Below are 20,461 nucleotides of genomic sequence, written 5' to 3'. Positions count from 1 at the left end.
AGCTGTGGCGGGCAACCTAGTGGCACACACCCCTAATTTTAAAGAGTAGAACATTTTAAACTCCTCTTAAAATCCTCATAGAGACCAACCAACTAGCTTTGCCCAATACTGTACATTTGCTGTACAAGCTATTTTCGTTGTCTTTGAAATAATGAGTTTTTTTAGCTTCCTATAATCTTGTTCTGTCTGTCTGTATCTGATCTGTGTAGGTCTATGTCTCTGTTTCGTGCTTTCTTCTTTTCGTCTTCTGTCAAATAATAATGTCAAAATAATCGACTGTTCGGATTGAACGTTTTGAGTGGTGAAATGAGGTTAAATAACGTTGGTTAAAAGTGATCATTATTGCAAAACAATCATAGCCTACTGTATTCTCGGTGTAGCTTAGAGTGTTTGTAAGCTTGATTATCCTACTATATAGTATCAACTCCGTTCCTTTGTAATAAGTGAAAGGAAACACATAACAAAATGACAACTGCTGCGAGGCCTACATTTGAACCTGCCAGGGGTGGGCAAGGAAGAGGTGAAAAGGATTTGAGTGCTATCTCAAAACAATATTCAAGCAGAGATTTACCTGGACACACAAAACTCAAATTCAGGTAAGTTAAAATATAAGTATCCCTCACATTTTAGAGGAACAGGACTTAAGTTAAAATCAATGGCTTAGAGAATTTGCAGTTAAGTTAGCCTTGTCCTTTTGCTTGATCATAAATTTAATTTACTAACCATCAATCATGTTCATGTGTGAATCATTAAATATCACTAAAAGGGAAACCTTAAACGCCGAGGTAGACTAGGCTAGGATAAATTGTTTGGTCCTATCCTCCTAGCCCCTAAAGAAGATTCCATCACCACTTACCATCATTACATGTATAGCCTAGGTATGTATCTACCGTCTTGTGAGTCGACATTATAAGTGTAAACGGTTACACTTCCATATCTGTTGGCACAAACAACCGAATGATTAATATTGATTATTCGATTGTTTAATTCGATATATCGTTTGGTTAGTTAGGTTAGGTTAACCTTACCTAACTAACCAAACAATATATTGAATAATCGATACATCGATCAATATTTTCTCGGTTGTTTGTGCCAACAGATATGGAAGTGTAAACATATTATTACAAGTGTAATTAAGTTAGATGTATATTTTGTTTTTCAGGTAACTTTCTGAACGCCAATAAGTTAATTAATTACCCTAGGCTATAGGCCAGCAATTCCCAACCCGCAGTGTTCCGTTGGTGTGCCGTAAACTGTATGCAACACTTGGAATGATTACCTATCACTTGGATATGTGGATAACAATTTTACTCTTGGACTAGGCAGCTTGAGAGTTCCGACAATAACTTACTGTTTATTTTCCCAACTATATACAGAGACAGAGAGATAAACGGCACAGTGTGACTTAAAAATGTAAACAACGGGGTAGGGCCTACAGTTTCTTAACTGGGTTATGCTAATATCAATGGAAACTATCAAATTGAAAATATTGATATTTTAAACTGTATCAATTATAAAATTAAACCGTCATAACCTAACCTAACTAACCAAACTTGCTGATAGTGAAAAAATCGAATAAAGGTTTACTAATCGAATCAATAGTTTCAATCGAATATTAGCATAGCCCAGTTAAGAAACTGGACCCGAACAATATTTTTTTTTGTTTCACAATACAATGCAAATATTACTATATCTAGTTAAGTTTAAAACAATTTTTTAACAGGCGAGCAGGTCAACAATCACTCCTCCTAAACTGATTGTCATGTTTTTGGTGTCATTGGAAAGAGTGAAAATGTGAAGTTGTGCAGACAATTTGTTTAAATGGTAATAATTTGTGAGTGACATCCGAGGGCCTCTTAAATTTGATTTCCCCCCATAATATTAGCATTGGGAAAAAAATATAAGTTTTAAGCAAACGGCTGGATAGAGTTACACAGTTTATCAGTTGGCCATTTTGGCTTTGGAAAACACAATACACGTGAATGTCAGTATTAGGCTGATAAAACCACCTCTAATTTTTCTAAACTATTAAACTTACTTTTGGTTTAAAATTTTTTTTGTATATCTTTTTCTAATTAGGCATAGGTAAGTTACTCATTTGCTAGATTTTGAGCAACATATTTACTAGTATATTTAAATACTGGTATGCGCTAATCAAGTGTGCCTTAACTAAATTTGGATCAATTTAGTGTGCCACGATGTAAAAAAGATTGGGAATCACTGCTATAGGCCTTTGGTACCCAAAATTTGATAGGTCTACATAAAATCATACCAATATACTATATAATCTTACTGATATTATAAATGTGAAAGTTTGTTTGTTTGAAGTTCAATCACACATTAAAAAGTGTTATGATTGTCACAAAAAACTGCTTGCGTATTAAATAAGTAATATAGATATTTTTAACTTAATAAATAATTTGTGATAGGTATTACTTAATACTTTAATAGGCCTACTTTTTAACGAAATGGCGACCATAGAAAGTAGGTATTTTAAGCCAAGTATGAATGGGGATGAGTGTAGGATGAGTGACACGATCTTGTAGTCTTGTTAGTGACTAAGGCCGACTTATTCCTTAGACACAGCTCTTAATTAATTCCCATAGGCTACAGCTAATGGCAACTAAGGGACCTAGTATTGCGCGAATGATTGATAGTTAACTTTTTTCTATTATTTAAGTACATAATGGCTATGGAAGGTGTGTTATACTACAGCGTGCTGATAATTTAAAGAACCAAATTTTCTTAGACCGTGTCCTCTCCATTGCAAACGTGAACCATGAGTATAACTGCAATAAGAATTTTATACTTATACGTCAAACCCTTCTCTGCTAGTTTTTAGTAATAATTTTGGCTACCCCTCTCTAATTTATAATTACACACAGTAGTAAACTTTTTGTTGTTGTACAGTTGGGCTAACTTTTAAACTTTGGTAGTCTTTGATAATACGGTAATGTAGGTTTTATATATATCAGCATGACCTAAAATCTATTATTTTGTAAAGTCATCTGAGGGAGTATGTATGATTTACAGAGAACATGGGCAAGGTACAACTGATGAACTGCGTGGTCGTGACTTCAGAAGGGAATTGGAGGAACGTGAGAAAGAAAAGGAGAGGGGAGGTCGGCGCATGCCTGAACCCAGAGATTCGTAAGTAGAAAAATATGTTTTATAATGTGGATTTAAAAAAAAAGCCGGCCACTTTCATTTTAATATTCTGAAATTCAATGCATTCATGCATTGTTATATTGCAAAAGTAGCCTTCACTTTCTTGTAATCAAGCCTAGGTCGTAGAACCTATAAGATTGGATAAAGTTACACTTCTACTTTCTCACATGAGGATGGGTTCGGATTCCAGATCCCCTGAATGTCTTTAGGAGCTACTACCATAGGTTGGCTAAGATTAAGACCTGGGACCGATTTAGGTACCTAATTTTTCATTTCAATTTTCCCATAGGCCAAAAACACTAAATGTGCTTAATCTTGGTCCCATTTTGATGCAATTTGGCATGAATGTGTTGGGCTGGATGAACTTGAATGAGTTTATGAACCAGCAAGATTTGTTAAAGAGAATGGGGTGTAGGCCTAATGGTGTGGGCCTAATGGTGTGGTGGGCCTAATGTTTCAAAATACTGGGTGTTTCAGAACTCCCTACCAATATTTTAGGGCATTGTTCCCGGGTAAGAATCATAGGTATCTAAATATCATATTTAAATTGTCCGGAAGTCCTTGGTTACTCACACAGCCGCCATTTTGTTTTTTTCCACTCATCAATTTTTTCCTACATAATGGTTAAATGTAGGAAATTGGAACTTTGCACAAACATTTTTGGCAACTAGACAAAGTTATAGAAAAATTAGGACAAAAATTAAAATTCATGAAACAAAATGGCGGCCATTAAAATGTTTGTTTCTTAAATATCTTAAAAACCGTTGATTTCAACAAAATTTTACAAGAACAACTTTTTTTAAGCAATTTAATTACAAATCAATTGACTCCTTATTTATTAATATTGGACAAATTAACTGAGATATGGCAGCTTTAGTGATACATGACCGCTGGAGGTTAGTTGAAGTGCATACGGCATACATGAGGCATACGGCTTAAGTCTGCCCTAACAATACAACAATCACCGTCCTCTTTGCAAGTTATTTTTAAGCGATTTTAGATTATTTTAAACAATAATAAAATATTACATACGTAACCCCAAAACTGTATTTTTATCAATTATCTATTATGTATTAGGATGGCTTCAAAATTGCACACCTTTTTACCGTCTTAAAAATTCACACAAAACACCCAAACCTTTTTGCTGTGGTGAAAGTCAACGTACTTGTTTACAAACTAATCAGCTGATTTATTTGTAGTCTGAAGATGTTAATCATTGTTTATTCAATGTAGTCAGTTCCTCTAACCTTTTACACTGAGTGTACACTTTAAAAGTGGGTGTAAAAAGTTTTCAAAATTTTGACATTAATGACAATAAACAAAATTTGATCAAAATAATCACATGTAAATTTTTATAGCAATAAGCGGCTGAAGCTAGATCAGGTACCTGCAGCAAGTTTGGACGCTGACGATCCGTTGAACGAGGATGACTCTGATGACGGGGACAGTGACGACGACACCGCACAGTTGCTAGCTGAGCTGGCGCGCATCAAGAAGGAGCGAGCCTTGGAGACTCTGCGTAAGGAAACGGAGCGGCGACAGGAAGAGGAAAGGATCAGAATGGAGAACATATTGAGTGGGAACCCACTATTGAACTACTCTGCGCAAGCAACTAAATCTGATCTTAAGGTAAGTTTGAACAAACTTATTGATTTCAGTCAAAATTTCAAGGTCTGGATTTTTTTTTAATAAATACAAATATAGCCTATTTACAATTTACACTTTAACATTATCCTTTTCAAAATACTCTCAACGGGTTTTTCACTGTTAGAAACAATTTTTGATGTAATATTTTGAGATGGCTACCAGCTTCTCTCTTGTTATTTCTTGATATCCAAGGAAAATTGTTTCCACTATAAACTGTAGGTCCCTTAGTTGCCATTAGCTATATGGGCTATTAATTAACAGCTGTGTCTAAGGAATGTCGGCCTTAGTCACTAACAAGACTACAAGATGGCTCCACTCATCCTACACTCATCTCCATTCATACTTGGCTTAAAATATCTACTATGTATGGTCGCCATTTCATTGAACAGAACAGTAACAGTATCTTCAATGGTGTCAAATCATTGTCCTTTCATGCCTCTCTTCATACATGGATGAAAAAAGTCACACGGAGCCAGGTCAGCACAATCATCTCGTTTTTAGCCAAAAAGAGCAAAAATTGTATGGCTCTGTGTGCAGGTGCATTGTCATGGCAGAATAACAGGTTTCCTGTCTGTCACAGATCAGGGGTTTTTTATCACTGCTGCGCAATCTTCATAAAACTTCTAAATAGAAGATCTTATACATGGTCTGACCTAGGGGAACAAACTCTGAGTGGACAATTCCTATGACATCAAAAAACAACGCAGCATTGTTTTTTGGAGGGATGATAATGGCGTCTTCCATTGGCTTGAGAGTTGCTTTGTTTCTGGGGGTGTAAATTCAATTTAATTCAATTAGTTTATTCACGGCAGATACATAAACTAACGGCAGTTTTCATACGGGAGATAACAAGCAATAAATAATGTCTTCTTTGTAAGATGTTTTTAACATGGGAACAGGTTTCAGTTCCAGCACCATTTTTACCAAGTAGAAAAAAAGATTTCAAAGCTTCTTCCTTCATTCCTTGCCATCGCAAAAAATGAAACATTAGAAAAATGGTGCCAGCAAAAACTGTCACTACAGAAATAACACAACCAGCCAGCTGGCCTAGCGCCTGAAATGCATACTAGCTAAACATACTAGCATGTGGAGCTAAGCTCCACGTATGGCCATTCGGGTTATTTTGTTCTCCCATCGTATAACTGGTTAATTACAACACACTAGGCTAATAAGCATCTATGTAGATACAGTATACCCTCACAGGACCACTATCATCAGATAACCTAATAGAATCAACTGACAGTAAAAGTATGCAGCATTATCATTTCTACAGCAGTTATAAGTTTGCAGAGAGTTTATAACAAAACTTTTTTCAGTGAATTTACTGTACCGTTGAATGATAACCAGTCTCTTTTACTTTGTTAGAAAAAACAAACAGGAAGTTGAATTTAACCACACTATTATCATTACTTTATTTGTAAAATTACTTACTAGATTGTAGGCCTACAATCACTCTCTAAATTTTGTCCAAAAATGTCCGGCTCATAACAAACTTAAACCTGGAGTAAACACTACATGGACTATTCTATTTTACTATTGTGATAAGAACGGTAACAGAACTTAGGCAGAAAACCTGTCCTGTATTTTTATATGTCAATCCGAATTACAGTTCATCCAGAGGGGCCACTGTACTTGCCAAATAGGTAAGATTAACACAATAGAGATTAAGTTTAATTGGAAAAGGTTAATTGCCCGAGAAGTGTGCTTCTTTAGAGCTTAAATTAGTTGTTGTTTCAAGATTTACATTTTCTCTTCAAATCAGTTGCTTTAAAAATGTAACTGATGCACAATTTTTAGAATTTTAAGTTTTTGTTTTCTTTAACTATATCTTGCAACTTTTCAGTGGCCATCAACTATGATTATTATGATAGGTCAATGCCCAACCGACTTTCGTCGATTCTAAATCTATAATATACCTTTTAAAATATTAAATTTATAATTATACTTTTGCTGAAAATTTGTAATTCATGTTCACGTTTATTTTCAGGTGAAACGTCGGTGGGACGATGACGTTGTGTTCAAGAACTGTGCTCGATCCGAGCCGGAGAAGAGCAAGAATACATTCATCAACGACTCACTTCGGTCAGAGTTCCACAGAAAGTTCATGGAAAAATATGTAAAATAAGAGTTTCCGTGCAGTGTTTAATAGTGTCTCGGTCAGTCTTGAGATGGACGAATCACGAAATAAAATTGACTTGATAGTGTTGAAATCCGTAAATACATGACATAACTTGCAGTGTTTTAATTATTATTTTTTTTTTAAACAGAGTAAGTAATTTGATTTTGTGTTTTCATTTTGTGTAGGCCTACATAGAATTAAAAGAAGAAATAACCCATCAAAGCATAATTTTATGCATAAAAGTAATTCTACACACCAGACATCATTCACCACAGAAGTAATCAATTATTTGTCGTAAATTGACGTAAAAATAAAGTTGTTCTTTGGTAACAAATTTGCATTGTTTCTATGACCCGCCAAAAATCATAACGTCCAACTTCTTCACACTGTACTCTTACAAAGAATAATTCATCATTCATTAGGAAACATTTTAGAAAAAAGGTCTCTTTCTACACTGATTTTAAATGAGGAATTTAAATTATATTTTTTTAAAGTGAAGAGATGGACTCTAATGTGAAGGAAAATGAATATAAATCACAAAATAAACTATATAAATTTATTTACAATTTCATAAACTTATAAATATGGCAACAAAAATCAAGGGCTAGTATAAAAAATCAAGAAAGATACAGTTATATCTTTTTAGGTTTCACTTATATTTTGTCAGCCTCACAAATTATGAGGATTGGACTTATATACCTAAAAAGCTCTTTGTTTTGCGGTATGGACTGTAACAGTCATCCAAGTTTTTACCTTGTATTTTCCATGTGTATAGAGGAAATGCATATTTTGGGTCACTTTTAGAGGCAGGCTATAAGGCAAAATGGTAACTTAAGTTCATCATTAACAAGCAATAAGAACTTCACTACTAGCCAATGACTTTTCAACATGTAGAGAGATGAAGATTGTAAATGGGAGGATTTTTTGTTTAAGGTCAAATCTGGCAACAATATCTTGATAAAGTAGTGCCTTCTCTTAAGTATAACATTTTACTGAACTTGTACAACTGTTAAGCGGCACTTTTTCACTAAGGCAGTATTGTTGATGAAACTGGGGATGGGGAGCAAGTCTTATCAAGGGTTTCGGTTCAGTACAGCAACAAGTCCACAACTATACTTTCCTACAACACAAACTCTCAGACAATATTTGTCTCCAAGAGGTACTCTTCATGAAAGATCCTCTCAAATTGCATCCTTGTAAGATCAATCGTGGTGAAACGTCCGTCCACAATGAGCTCCATCATGGCTCGACCGATCGCTGGGGCCTGCTGAAGCCCTGTAACAAGCCGTTGCATTGTTGTAACAAGTGATGAAAATGAAAGTCAGCTGTTGTTAAGAACATCACCTGTTATTTGTTAACATAAACCTAAAAGGAGGTTTGCATGTAAAAGGTTGAAATTTCGTCTACAGATTTACAGAATAGGTGATTATAGTCAGTGGCGGTTCTAGGACCTTGTCAAGGGGGGGCTCGGGGGGTGTGGAGCACCCACCAATAAAGCAGGGGGGTCCGGGGGTCCTCCCGCGGGGAAAATTTTGAATTTTCTAAGCCGTTGTGTAAAGAAAAATAAAAACAACTCCCTCCTACTACTTTTATATATTTAAATATTGTATTTAAATATATTTGCTCCTTGCAATGCTCTCAAATGAATCTTTACAAATGTTGGTTGCCCCTGGGTTGGAAGAACTCCAGAAAATAAAAATATCAGACAGAGCTTTTTGGCAGTGGAAGCTTGATGTTATTGAAAAAATATGAGTGGGCCCTGCAAAATATAAATATTCCCAAAAGGTCCTTAGGGGACGCCCTTGGCACTGTTTGTAGTTCTTCCAAAAAAGTAATACCTTTAATGAGAGCAATTTACCAGTCTTAATTCTACACCGAATTTACTTGCTCACTACTACACTAGTGTTTAGTGTTGCACTTAAAAAGGTGAATCTTTTGTAGTGGCCTATTATTTACTGAATTACCTTTTGTTTACCAATTTGATACTATAGCATATAATAAAGAACTACCAGGTTATTGAGAACTAAAAGTGAGTACAATTTGATTTATTAAGCATTATTTAAGATTTACAATGATTCCAGTTTGACAGTTTCTGATTGTGTGGTGCAATATAAAAATATGACCTTGAGTGACACAATCAGACGGAATTGATCTGTCTGAGAATGTTGAACGGATTTATTCAAAGGGGAATATTTGGCGCGGTTTCACACCGATCTCGAAGGTGTCAACGGAGGAGTGGTATTTAATTTAATTTGAGACGACCAGTGCCAAACAAGTCCTGTTCGTTGGCCAACGATGTAAATATGAAGGTCGATTCTCGAAGGTCAACTGATTAAACAGTATTGCGTTTAATCGTAATAATATTTACTGGAACGTTGCTTATTGTTTTATAGCTAATTTGGCACTTTGGCGGTTCGTCTATATGCAAACTGGCACAGCCTCCGATAACACTTCCCGATTCAGCCGAACCAGCAACCTAATCCCTCCTTTGATATTAAATGATTCCCCCAAATTAAAATGCTGATTGTGACACTCTGTAACGAATTGTACTTTTAATAATGACTCTGTGCAAAATTCAAATACTATATAAAAATATTACAAAGCAACTCTGAATTACCCTATAAAAACATTTTCATATATTTATTCTTAATACTATAGAAATATCACAGTCTAATAAATAAAGCGGATTGCAACAATATGAATGGATTTAAAAATCAACAAATTGTGATCGAACCTATGAACATGTGCTTATTCTACATGAATTGACAAAACAAGACAGGAAAATTTACCAAAGTGCGACTCACTGAAAATCTCAATTTAACAAATAAATACACAAAATTACTTACAGTTTGGACGTCCACAAATATAACACAAAGGGGAAAGGATGGGAAAACGTAACTAGCCGGTATACTACAACACGCGATCAATTGAACTCGTGAATCGTTTGAGAAATTTTCAAATGGCGGACTGCGTTTGGCCGGTAACGAACTTTTGCACTTTTTGACAAAAACACTGGTTCTAATTTCCGATCGCGAGGCAATTATATCCCTTAGGGATATAGGCTGAACGACTTTAAGGAAATTTAAGATTGGCCGACCAAACGCCGCGAAATGAATTTAATTTCCACGAACGATAAACAATTTTACCGAACTAGCTACGATGAGACTTGGGTAAGGACTGAGTACTGATTTAAACAGATGGCCGCCCGGCTAAACCTTATCCCCTCTCCGTCTTTAGTGCGTGGTGCATTCTGGTCTATACTGATCTATTGTTGAAACCAGCTGACTGTTCTTCGCATTAACCTGTATTGATTTGTTGCCTTTTACAACAAAATCGGTACAAAATGCCCCCTAGCAGAAAAAAATGATCCGTGATCGGCCCAGGACAGTCAAACCTATCGTACTACCTCGGAGCATTTTTGGCCTAGCCGGTGGACCACGACGATACACATGAACACAATTACAATTTACAATCAACAATAACGACAACAATCAGGCAACAACAATTTAAATAATGGTAACAACAATACTAAACTATTACAATGATCTATTTTATGACAAGGACACCAACTGATCATTTCCTCATTAAACACACAAAGGCATCCCGCGCACAGAATAGACACTATGATTTACCACATGTGGTAATCAGCAGAGCGTGTTGTCCGAGGTGGTGAACAGCTGGGCTCGTACATTGTTGTTGGTCGGCAGCGTAGTGGCACAGGTGTATTGGCTCTAGTGGATCAGTAGCACAGTGACCCAACAATGGTCCGATAGTAGTGCTGTCAGCTGGGGAGGGTGGGGCGGGCGCTCAACAATGGTTAGACAGAGAGCGGCGATAACATTGTTGTCAGTGATGCGATAAGCAGGCGATAACCCTCTCTCGACAGATGGACAATATCTCTTCTGCCGTTTTTATAAGTGTGTTTGAAGTATTCATTCTTCTTTATTGTAGTTAACGGTTGGAATTGTTTATGAAATTGTAACACTCGTACTCTGGGCGGATTATGTAACGATTGTATAAACACATTGATTTGTTTGATTTGGTTTTGATGTTGTGGGTTTCTGTTGAGGGTGGGGGGAATGGTCGAAATTATAATGTCTCTATTGCTGGCTTTAATGAGGGTTGTAATGATTTTAAGATTTGATTTGGTTTGATTCGGGGGTACTTTCTTGAATATATCATTTATGGAGCAGATAATAAAACAGGTTTTGTGGAGATGAGGCAATATGGGTCTTAATGCTGATTTTAAGTCTGTGGTTGTCCAACCGCCTCGGGTCCCACTGGCATTGAGATCAACACTGGGGTCGTCTATAGTCCATGTTTCACACATCCTTCTGGCCTGCGAGTCGCCCAGCACACTTACACCGTTGCACATCATTGATTTTTATTCACTGTCAGGGAAATCACTCACTGTTACTCCAATTTTTCACAACAATATTTATATAATACAATATAAAGATTCTTACGTTACCACATTTAAACATTTAAACACATACAAAACAATACGATACGATTCGATCCACCTACCGCTGATAATATTTTTTCAATTGGCATACATGAACTACTCGATTTATACTGGGATCCTCGACTAATTCAATTCTGACATTTACTGAACTTAACACATTGGTTACGACGTATGGACCTTTCCATGTTTGAGTCAATTTGTGCGATACTTCGTTGGCTTTATTACTTGGTATGTACCTTTTATATAATACCAAATCGTTTTCTTGGAACGGCGATGGATTCCTATTTTTATTATATCTGGCGCTACTTTTGCGATGGGCTGATTTAATATTATCCATGATTTTTGCGATACAATCCTCTGTAACGTCAGTATCGTTTTCGTGATCGATGTCCCACTGTAATTGCAATGGATGATTAATTTCTCGTCCTAAGAAAATTCGCGCAGGCGTCGCTTTGGTTGTTTCGTGGACGGCTGAATTTAAACCCATGTTTAAATATGCGATATTTTCATCCCAGCGTTTTTGTGTTTGCGAATGGAATATCTTTAACGCTATTTTCAGATTGCGATTGACTCTTTCTGACTGATTTGAGTTTGGCCTAGCTACAGAAGTATTGATGTGTTTGATCCCTAAGCTGAACAAAAAACTTTTAAACATTTCTGACTTAAAAATGGATGCGTTGTCAGATACAATTATTTCTGGGAAACCATGTTGAGTGAAAATTTTTTCCCTTAGCGCTGCAATGATTGTTTTGGTGTTTGCCTTCTTTAATGGAATAATCCAACTAAACTTTGAAAATGCATCGACACAAACTAATGCGTACATATTTCCATTTGCGGTTCGTATTAATGGTCCAAAGGTATCGATGTGTAGTCGTTCAAAGCATCTTTCGGGAGGTTTAGAATTCATCAGGCCAATATTTAGCGCTTGAGCTGGTTTAGACAGCTGACAAAGGCTACAAGATCTGACAAATTGCTTAACCTCGTCGAAAATTTTCTCCCATGTGAATTCGCGTGTGATTCGCCCGATAGTCTTTTTTATTCCTAGGTGAGCTGATATTGAAATGTCGTGAAAATATTTCATTAACATTTTCCTCATTTGAGTCGGAACGACGATTTTAGACGGATTTCTGGGGTTTTTTTGATAACGTAGTATACCCTTTTTTATAAAATAATTCGGTACGTCGATTCCATCTTCGATGTTATTTATAATATTGAGGAGCTGTGGGTCTTCGCGTTGTTTCGAACTCAGTGACTCAAAGGTTTCAGGGAAGTGTTGTAGAAAGAAAACTTGTTCGGGGACAACATCATTTTGTGGTGTGAGAGTTTTAGTCGGCTGTTGTTTGTTGACTTTGACTCGGTCGGGGCCAACGTTGCTTTGTGGCGCTGGGGTTTTAGTCTGTTGTGGTTCATTGACTTCAAACATCCGGCTTAGAGCGTCGCTTACTATGTTTTGTGTGCCCCTACAATGCTCGATTTTCTCGCATGGAAATTGTGAAAATCGTAGTTTCCAACGCGCTAACATACCAGTAGTCTTGTCGGAGCCCATAACATATGTTACAGCCATACAATCGGTTTTAAGGATGAATGGGTTATCAGTGAGATAATCCTTGAACTTTTCCAGGCCGTACAATACAGCGGCAAATTCCTTCAAATACATGCTGTATTTTAATTGAGCACCTGAGAATGTTTTGCTGGCAAAAGCGATTGGAACATTATTGCCATTAATTTCCTGTTCCAGGACAATTCCTACGGCGTTTTCACTTGCGTCACACGACATTATAAATCTCCTGGACCAATCTGGAAGATGAAGTACGACGGGTGAGGACAATGTTTGCTTTATTTTGTCGAAACTAGATTGTTGATCGGGACCCCACCTGAATCTTACGCCTTTCTTTTTCAAGTAGTTCAATGGTCTACTGATTTCGGAGAAATTAGGTATGAACTTGGCATAAAAAGCAGCCATGCCGATAAATCGTTGCACACCCTTTAAATTGCGTGGTCGAGGAAAATTACTAATAACTTCAGCTTTAGTATCGTCCACATACAGTTTGCCATCCTTTACTATGTGTGACAGGAAACGCATGCCCCTCTTTGCCAAGGTGACCTTGCTGGGTTTGATTGTAAGTCCGGCGGCCCTTAGACGTTCCAAAACCATTTTCAAGTCATTGTAATGATCCTGTGGGTTTGCGCTATAAATGCAGAGATCGTCGACAAAGTTTATTACACATTTAAATTTTAAGTCTCCTAGCATTTCGTCGACTATGCGTCCTAACACCTGGCTACCGATTTTTATTCCTTGGGGACAAGTACGAGGCTGATATAAGGCATATCCTACATTGAAAGCGGCGTATTTCCTACTATCAGGGTGTAATAGGCATTGGTAATAGCTATTGTTCAAATCAAGTGTAGTGAAATAACGAGCATCTTTAAAATAAGGAAAAACTTTATCTACTTCTGGTTGTGGGAAACTGTCCATTTCAATAAACTTATTTAGTTCTTTATAATTGACTACCAATCTAAATTTTCCGGGTTCCTTTTTTGGTCTTAGGAAGGCGCTAGAACTAAACTCTGAAACACTTTTTTCTATTACCCCTTCATCTAATAATTGTTGCACAGTATTTCTCATTATTACCATCTTATCTGGCTGGACGTGGTAAGGTCTTTGTCGGAATGGCACAATATCCTTACTAAAACGAATTTTGTAAGGCTCAGTCTTGGCTAAGCCGATTTTGTCTGTGACAACGTCGCTAAACTGTCGAAGTAGGTTTTCGAATTTATTTCGTTCGTCGTCTGTGAGCGGTGAATCACCTAAATCGGGTTTATCACAAGTTGGGATCTCTCCTTCTCCTATCAAACAATATGATTTAACACTCTCCCTAAACTTAAACTCCGCTGTTGAATCACCTAAATTCACGGACATTCGCGCAAACTTCATAAAATCGTACCCCAATATTAACTGTAACGGAAGTTGATTGACTACCCAGAAGTTGTAGTCCCATGACAGATTATCTATCTTAAAATGAACTTTGACCTCTGTCCGCACAGTTATCTTCTGGCGGTTCGCGACTTCTACTGATTGATTAATTTTACTTGACTGTTTGATCAAATTAGCACTTCGCAACTTATTAAAAAGCGTTTTACTCATCAATGACCTACTACTGCCAGTGTCTATCAGCGATAGGCAGTCTATATTGTTGCCAAACAATACCTTAATTAGCGGCAGTTTCGCGGATACATCTGTTGCTTGCATACTTTTGTTGGGCGATAACTTTACAGTTCGACGTTGTGTGCCCTTGACAACGTCGGAATCTAGTTTAAAGAAACCCTACAGTTCCTAGCGATATGACCTTCACCTTGACAACGATAACATTTTACAATTCTTTCCCTGGGTCTGTTACGTAGATCGTTTTGCGACGTAATTGGATTGTGACGAGTTTGATTCACAACCCTAGGCGATGAATTAATCAATGGGCGTCGATTTGCATTACCAAAATATCTCTCTTCGGCACGCATTGAACTAGTGATTCTATTTGCGAATGATTTTAGCTCAAATAAGCTTTGTGGCATTTGACCGAACGAAAAATGACTTCGAACAGTTGGATTACATTTTGTCAAAGCAATCTCAATCACCTCGCCTTCTGACATTGACGATTTTAAAGCGAATGCGATAGATATGATGTGATCGACGTATTCTGAAAAAGTTTCATTCGGTTGTTGTGGTCGATCTAACTCAAACGATGCAATCTCTCGTCGCCTAATTGACGGGATAAATCTGTGTAATATCTCGTCATGTAAGACATTCCAGCGTGCGTTACTCGATACTGCTTCTAAAAACAATTGGAACATTTGACCTTTGACCTTAGGGATAATAAGTTTAATGATCTCTGTATGACAATTCGGAGAAATATCAAATATTGGTTTGATGTTTTTGAGAAATGAAATTAATTCAAGTTCATCTGTGCCGTCGACTGTATTCAATTTATTAATCAGTTCAATTACCACAATTTGATCGGTTTTAGTAAGTGATTGACTAACATTGTATGCGTGAGCGTGTACGTGTGTGTCATGGTGAGTGTATGTGAGAGGTCGAGTGTGTGGGTGTGGGTGGTGTACAGTGGCACTGACCGGGGCAACAGTGGACAGTGAACCAGTCGCTACAGGAAATGACGCGCGTTGTTGTGCAGTGACTATCTCCATCTCTCTCGCACGTTCGCCGTTTGAAGTTTGAATATCCACGTACGACGAGCTGTTGGCATGACTGTTATCTTGAGTTGCATTCGACGTACTTGATAGCATTTCAGTCAATTCGTGGTTGTTTAGGTCCATTAAACAACTATTAGAATTTTGTCTAATTGGCGATGGTTCGTCATCGTTCACGATCGGTAAACGACAAGCGGAATTTTGTCTATTTGACGATGGTTCGTCATCGTTTACGATCGGTAAACGACAATCGGGATTTTGTCTACCTAAACTAACTCCATTATTATTTGGTGGAATATGCTCATTGTTTTGGTGTATCGGCGCATTTAAATCGATTAATTCCTCTAAATTTCTCCTTGACATACGATCGCGTCGGTCATTCGCAGTTGTATTATACCCAGGCCCAAATTGTTGGTGCATTTTTCCCGCTAGGAAAATAATTCAATTTACGATAATATATCTCACTTTAACAAAACGAATTTTCCACGATGACAAAAACCAATTGACAATTTATTACAGCACAATACACAACGACAATAACAATAATAATAGAATCTCTTATAATCTAAACAATTTCAGTGAATCGCACAGACACAAACAGTACCAAGAGATCACGCGATGATATCATTTATTTGTAAAGAAAAATAAAAACAACTCCCTCCTACTACTTTTATATATTTAAATATTGTATTTAAATATATTTGCTCCTTGCAATGCTCTCAAATGAATCTTTACAAATGTTGGTTGCCCCTGGGTTGGAAGAACTCCAGAAAATAAAAATATCAGACAGAGCTTTTTGGCAGTGGAAGCTTGATGTTATTGAAAAAATATGAGTGGGCCCTGCAAAATATAAATATTCCCAAAAGGTCCTTAGGGGACGCCCTTGGCACTGTTTGTAGTTCTTCCAAAAAAGTAATACCTTTAATGAGAGCAATTTACCAGTCTTAATTCTACACCGAATTTACTTGCTCACTACTACACTAGTGTTTAGTGTTGCACTTAAAAAGGTGAATCTTTTGTAGTGGCCTATTATTTACTGAATTACCTTTTGTTTACCAATTTGATACTATAGCATATAATAAAGAACTACCAGGTTATTGAGAACTAAAAGTGAGTACAATTTGATTTATTAAGCATTATTTAAGATTTACAATGATTCCAGTTTGACAGTTTCTGATTGTGTGGTGCAATATAAAAATATGACCTTGAGTGACACAATCAGACGGAATTGATCTGTCTGAGAATGTTGAACGGATTTATTCAAAGGGGAATATTTGGCGCGGTTTCACACCGATCTCGAAGGTGTCAACGGAGGAGTGGTATTTAATTTAATTTGAGACGACCAGTGCCAAACAAGTCCTGTTCGTTGGCCAACGATGTAAATATGAAGGTCGATTCTCGAAGGTCAACTGATTAAACAGTATTGCGTTTAATCGTAATAATATTTACTGGAACTTTGCTTATTGTTTTATAGCTAATTTGGCACTTTGGCGGTTCGTCTATATGCAAACTGGCACAGCCTCCGATAACACTTCCCGATTCAGCCGAACCAGCAACCTAATCCCTCCTTTGATATTAAATGATTCCCCCAAATTAAAATGCTGATTGTGACACTCTGTAACGAATTGTACTTTTAATAATGACTCTGTGCAAAATTCAAATACTATATAAAAATATTACAAAGCAAAAACATTTTCATATATTTATTCTTAATACTATAGAAATATCACAGTCTAATAAATAAAGCGGATTGCAACAATATGAATGGATTTAAAAATCAACAAATTGTGATCGAACCTATGAACATGTGCTTATTCTACATGAATTGACAAAACAAGACAGGAAAATTTACCAAAGTGCGACTCACTGAAAATCTCAATTTAACAAATAAATACACAAAATTACTTACAGTTTGGACGTCCACAAATATAACACAAAGGGGAAAGGATGGGAAAACGTAACTAGCCGGTATACTACAACACGCGATCAATTGAACTCGTGAATCGTTTGAGAAATTTTCAAATGGCGGACTGCGTTTGGCCGGTAACGAACTTTTGCACTTTTTGACAAAAACACTGGTTCTAATTTCCGATCGCGAGGCAATTATATCCCTTAGGGATATAGGCTGAACGACTTTAAGGAAATTTAAGATTGGCCGACCAAACGCCGCGAAATGAATTTAATTTCCACGAACGATAAACAATTTTACCGAACTAGCTACGATGAGACTTGGGTAAGGACTGAGTACTGATTTAAACAGATGGCCGCCCGGCTAAACCTTATCCCCTCTCCGTCTTTAGTGCGTGGTGCATTCTGGTCTATACTGATCTATTGTTGAAACCAGCTGACTGTTCTTCGCATTAACCTGTATTGATTTGTTGCCTTTTACAACAAAATCGGTACAGTTGGTGACTTTCTAAAGCAATTTTTAACACCTGAAACCGTGCCCAATTGTCCATAAACTCCCATTTCACCTGTTGTTTGTCATGAGCAAATATACATTTAAAAAATTAAACTATGACGATTGCATTTATGAATTTCAAAACACACTGTAGACTACGGCCATATCCTCCTAAAAGCCATTGGGTGACTTTCTAAAGCAATTTTTAACGTCTAGAACTGTGTGCAAAACCTCAAATTTACCCATTTATTTGTCATGAAAAATCAGACATTTTTAAAACCAACTATGACGATTGCATTCATAAATCTCAAAACATATTGTAGGCAACGGCCATATCCTCCTAAAAGCTGTTTACTGACTTTCTAAAGCCATTATTAATGTCTATATCTGTGTCCAACTCAGGCCCGTTTTTGACCCTGTCAGCGCCCTAGGCACGTCTAATAGTAGCGCCCCTTTGCAATATATACAGGGTGGCTGAAAAGTAACTTGCACCCCCACTTAACTTTTCAACCATTTGAGATATTTGAAATCGGTTTGCGGCAACTTTCTTAGATATGAGGGGCTACAATAATTATGGTCAATTTTGAAAATTTTGCCCTTAGCCCTTAGCTTTTTTAATTTTAGCGGGGGTAAGAGGCAGCTCAAAATTTTCAAATGACAAGTATAGTCAAGTTTGGTATCATTTTACAGGTCTTGACGAAACATGAACATCAACATAAAGAAAACCAAAATCGGCTCACTAATAACAAAATGGCGCCCTAAAACGTTTCAAATCCAAATAACCATGAGGGTGGCAAACAAATTATCTTGCACCCTCCCTAACTTTTTAACTATTTGAGATATTTGAAATCGGTTCGCGGCAACTTGTTTGGAAATGAAGGGCTACAATAATCACGGTCAGTTTTGAAAATTTTGCCCTTAGGGGTAGCGGGGGTAGGGGTAGCTCAAAATTTTCAAATAGCAAGTATAGTCGAGTTTGGTATCATTTTGCAGGTCTTGATGAAACATAACAATTAACATAAAGAAAATAGAAATCGGACCATTAATAACAAAATGGCAGCGCAAAATTACTTTGAATAACCATTGTCTCAATCATTTTTAGCTGCCATTTTGTTATTAATGGTCCGATTTCTATTTTCTTTATGTTAATTGTTAATTTTGCCGCAATCGCTGGAGACGATTACCATGGATTCATGACTGCGGGATACGTACGATATCTACAGGACCGCGGGAGATATAATAACTATTTCTACACGGCCACGAGGGATGATCAGAATATTGCCGCGATCACGGAAGACGATGATAATGTCCTCACGACCGCGGGAAAATATCAGAATTTTGCCTCATTTGCGGTAGATGATAATAATCTCCTCACGACTGCGGGATACGTTCTTATATTGCTTTGATCATGGAAGACGATAATTTTATGTCCAAACGACCTGACTGCAGAAAATAGTAAGAATCTTGCTGCAAACGCGGGAGACGATTACGATGCCTACACGGCCGCGAGTGGTTATCAGAAGTTTACCGCGATATCATGCAAATACTACCACGAATTTTTGTTTAATTTCCAAATTTTTGGCGCCCCCCAAAAAAGCCAATTGCCTCGCGCCCTAGGCATGTGCCTACCGTGCCTATTCGGTAAATCGGCCCTGGTCCAACTGTCCAAAAACCTCCCATTTCACCTGTTATTTGTCTTTGTCATGAGTAAGTAGGCATTTAAAAAATCAAACTATGTTGAACTTGCATTCATGAATTTCAAAACATAGGCCTACTGTAGAATACAAAGCCATATCTCCTAAAAGCCGTTTGGTGACTTTACAAAGCCATTTCTAACGTCTAGAACTGTGCCCAATTGTCATAAAACCTTCAATTTCACCTGTTATATGTCAAGCAAGCAAGTAGGTCACGTTTTTTCAACCTTACGTTTTTCTCCATTTCATAGATCTGTCACAATATGTATAGTATCGAATTCAGTAATAGTATTGACTATATAAACTTAACACTAATGTTTATATAGTCAATGGCAATAGGCTACTGGTGCTACCGCTGATTGCTGATTGATGCCTGTGTAAAGTTAGTGGCTAGCAGACAATTTGACAACTAACTATGGAACATCAGGAAATCAGCTGTTTCACCGTCCTCGCTCGGCGCTCGCCTTTGCCCTAGCATGTCAACAGCTGGCTGCTGTAAAAATTGGATGATGCGTAGGCTAAAACCTTCCATAGCGTAATATTGTTTTATTTTTGTGCTAGTGTCCACAAAGTTTATCTATGTGCAACTTAATACTACTCCTGCCATCGCTTATTAAGTTTAATAAAAACTACATTGATGTCTGTTTTATGACATTGCGTGTTTTAAGGACGAAACGTACGTTTAAATTTATTTATTTATTTATTTTTTTTTTAAAGAGGTTGGCGGCCTCTTTTAACCTTGCATTTGCCCGTCCACATAGACTACA

The 20,461-nt window shown here is 37.0% G+C and overlaps 2 protein-coding genes across 3 annotated transcripts in view; one reads left to right on the top strand and one right to left on the bottom strand.

Moving 5' to 3' along the window:
* Positions 1-290: 290 nt before the first annotated feature.
* Positions 291-7,072, top strand: LOC129000756 (protein CWC15 homolog). Its single transcript, XM_054427741.1, has 4 exons — positions 291-596; positions 3,034-3,150; positions 4,527-4,797; positions 6,803-7,072. The coding sequence occupies exons 1-4, from the start codon at positions 466-468 to the stop codon at positions 6,938-6,940; spliced, it is 657 nt and encodes a 218-aa protein (XP_054283716.1). The 5' UTR covers positions 291-465; the 3' UTR covers positions 6,941-7,072.
* A 427-nt stretch (positions 7,073-7,499) lies between these two features.
* Positions 7,500-20,461, bottom strand: part of LOC128999373 (FAD-dependent oxidoreductase domain-containing protein 1-like) — a 41,491-nt gene continuing 28,529 nt past the window's right edge. For both annotated transcript variants that reach the window (XM_054425842.1, XM_054425843.1), the window contains exon 9: positions 7,500-8,209. In XM_054425842.1, the coding sequence (XP_054281817.1) occupies positions 8,070-8,209 (140 nt within the window). In that variant the 3' untranslated portion in view covers positions 7,500-8,069. The remainder of the gene's footprint in view (positions 8,210-20,461) is intronic.

This window comes from Macrosteles quadrilineatus, unplaced genomic scaffold, assembly GCF_028750875.1.
Source record: "Macrosteles quadrilineatus isolate MER2022 unplaced genomic scaffold, UCM_ALF_1.0 Scaffold_8__2_contigs__length_117827958, whole genome shotgun sequence".
Classification (NCBI taxonomy): Eukaryota; Metazoa; Arthropoda; class Insecta; order Hemiptera; family Cicadellidae; genus Macrosteles; species Macrosteles quadrilineatus.
The sequence above is the reverse complement of the archived record's forward strand: the minus strand, read 5'-3'. Positions and strand labels throughout refer to the sequence as shown.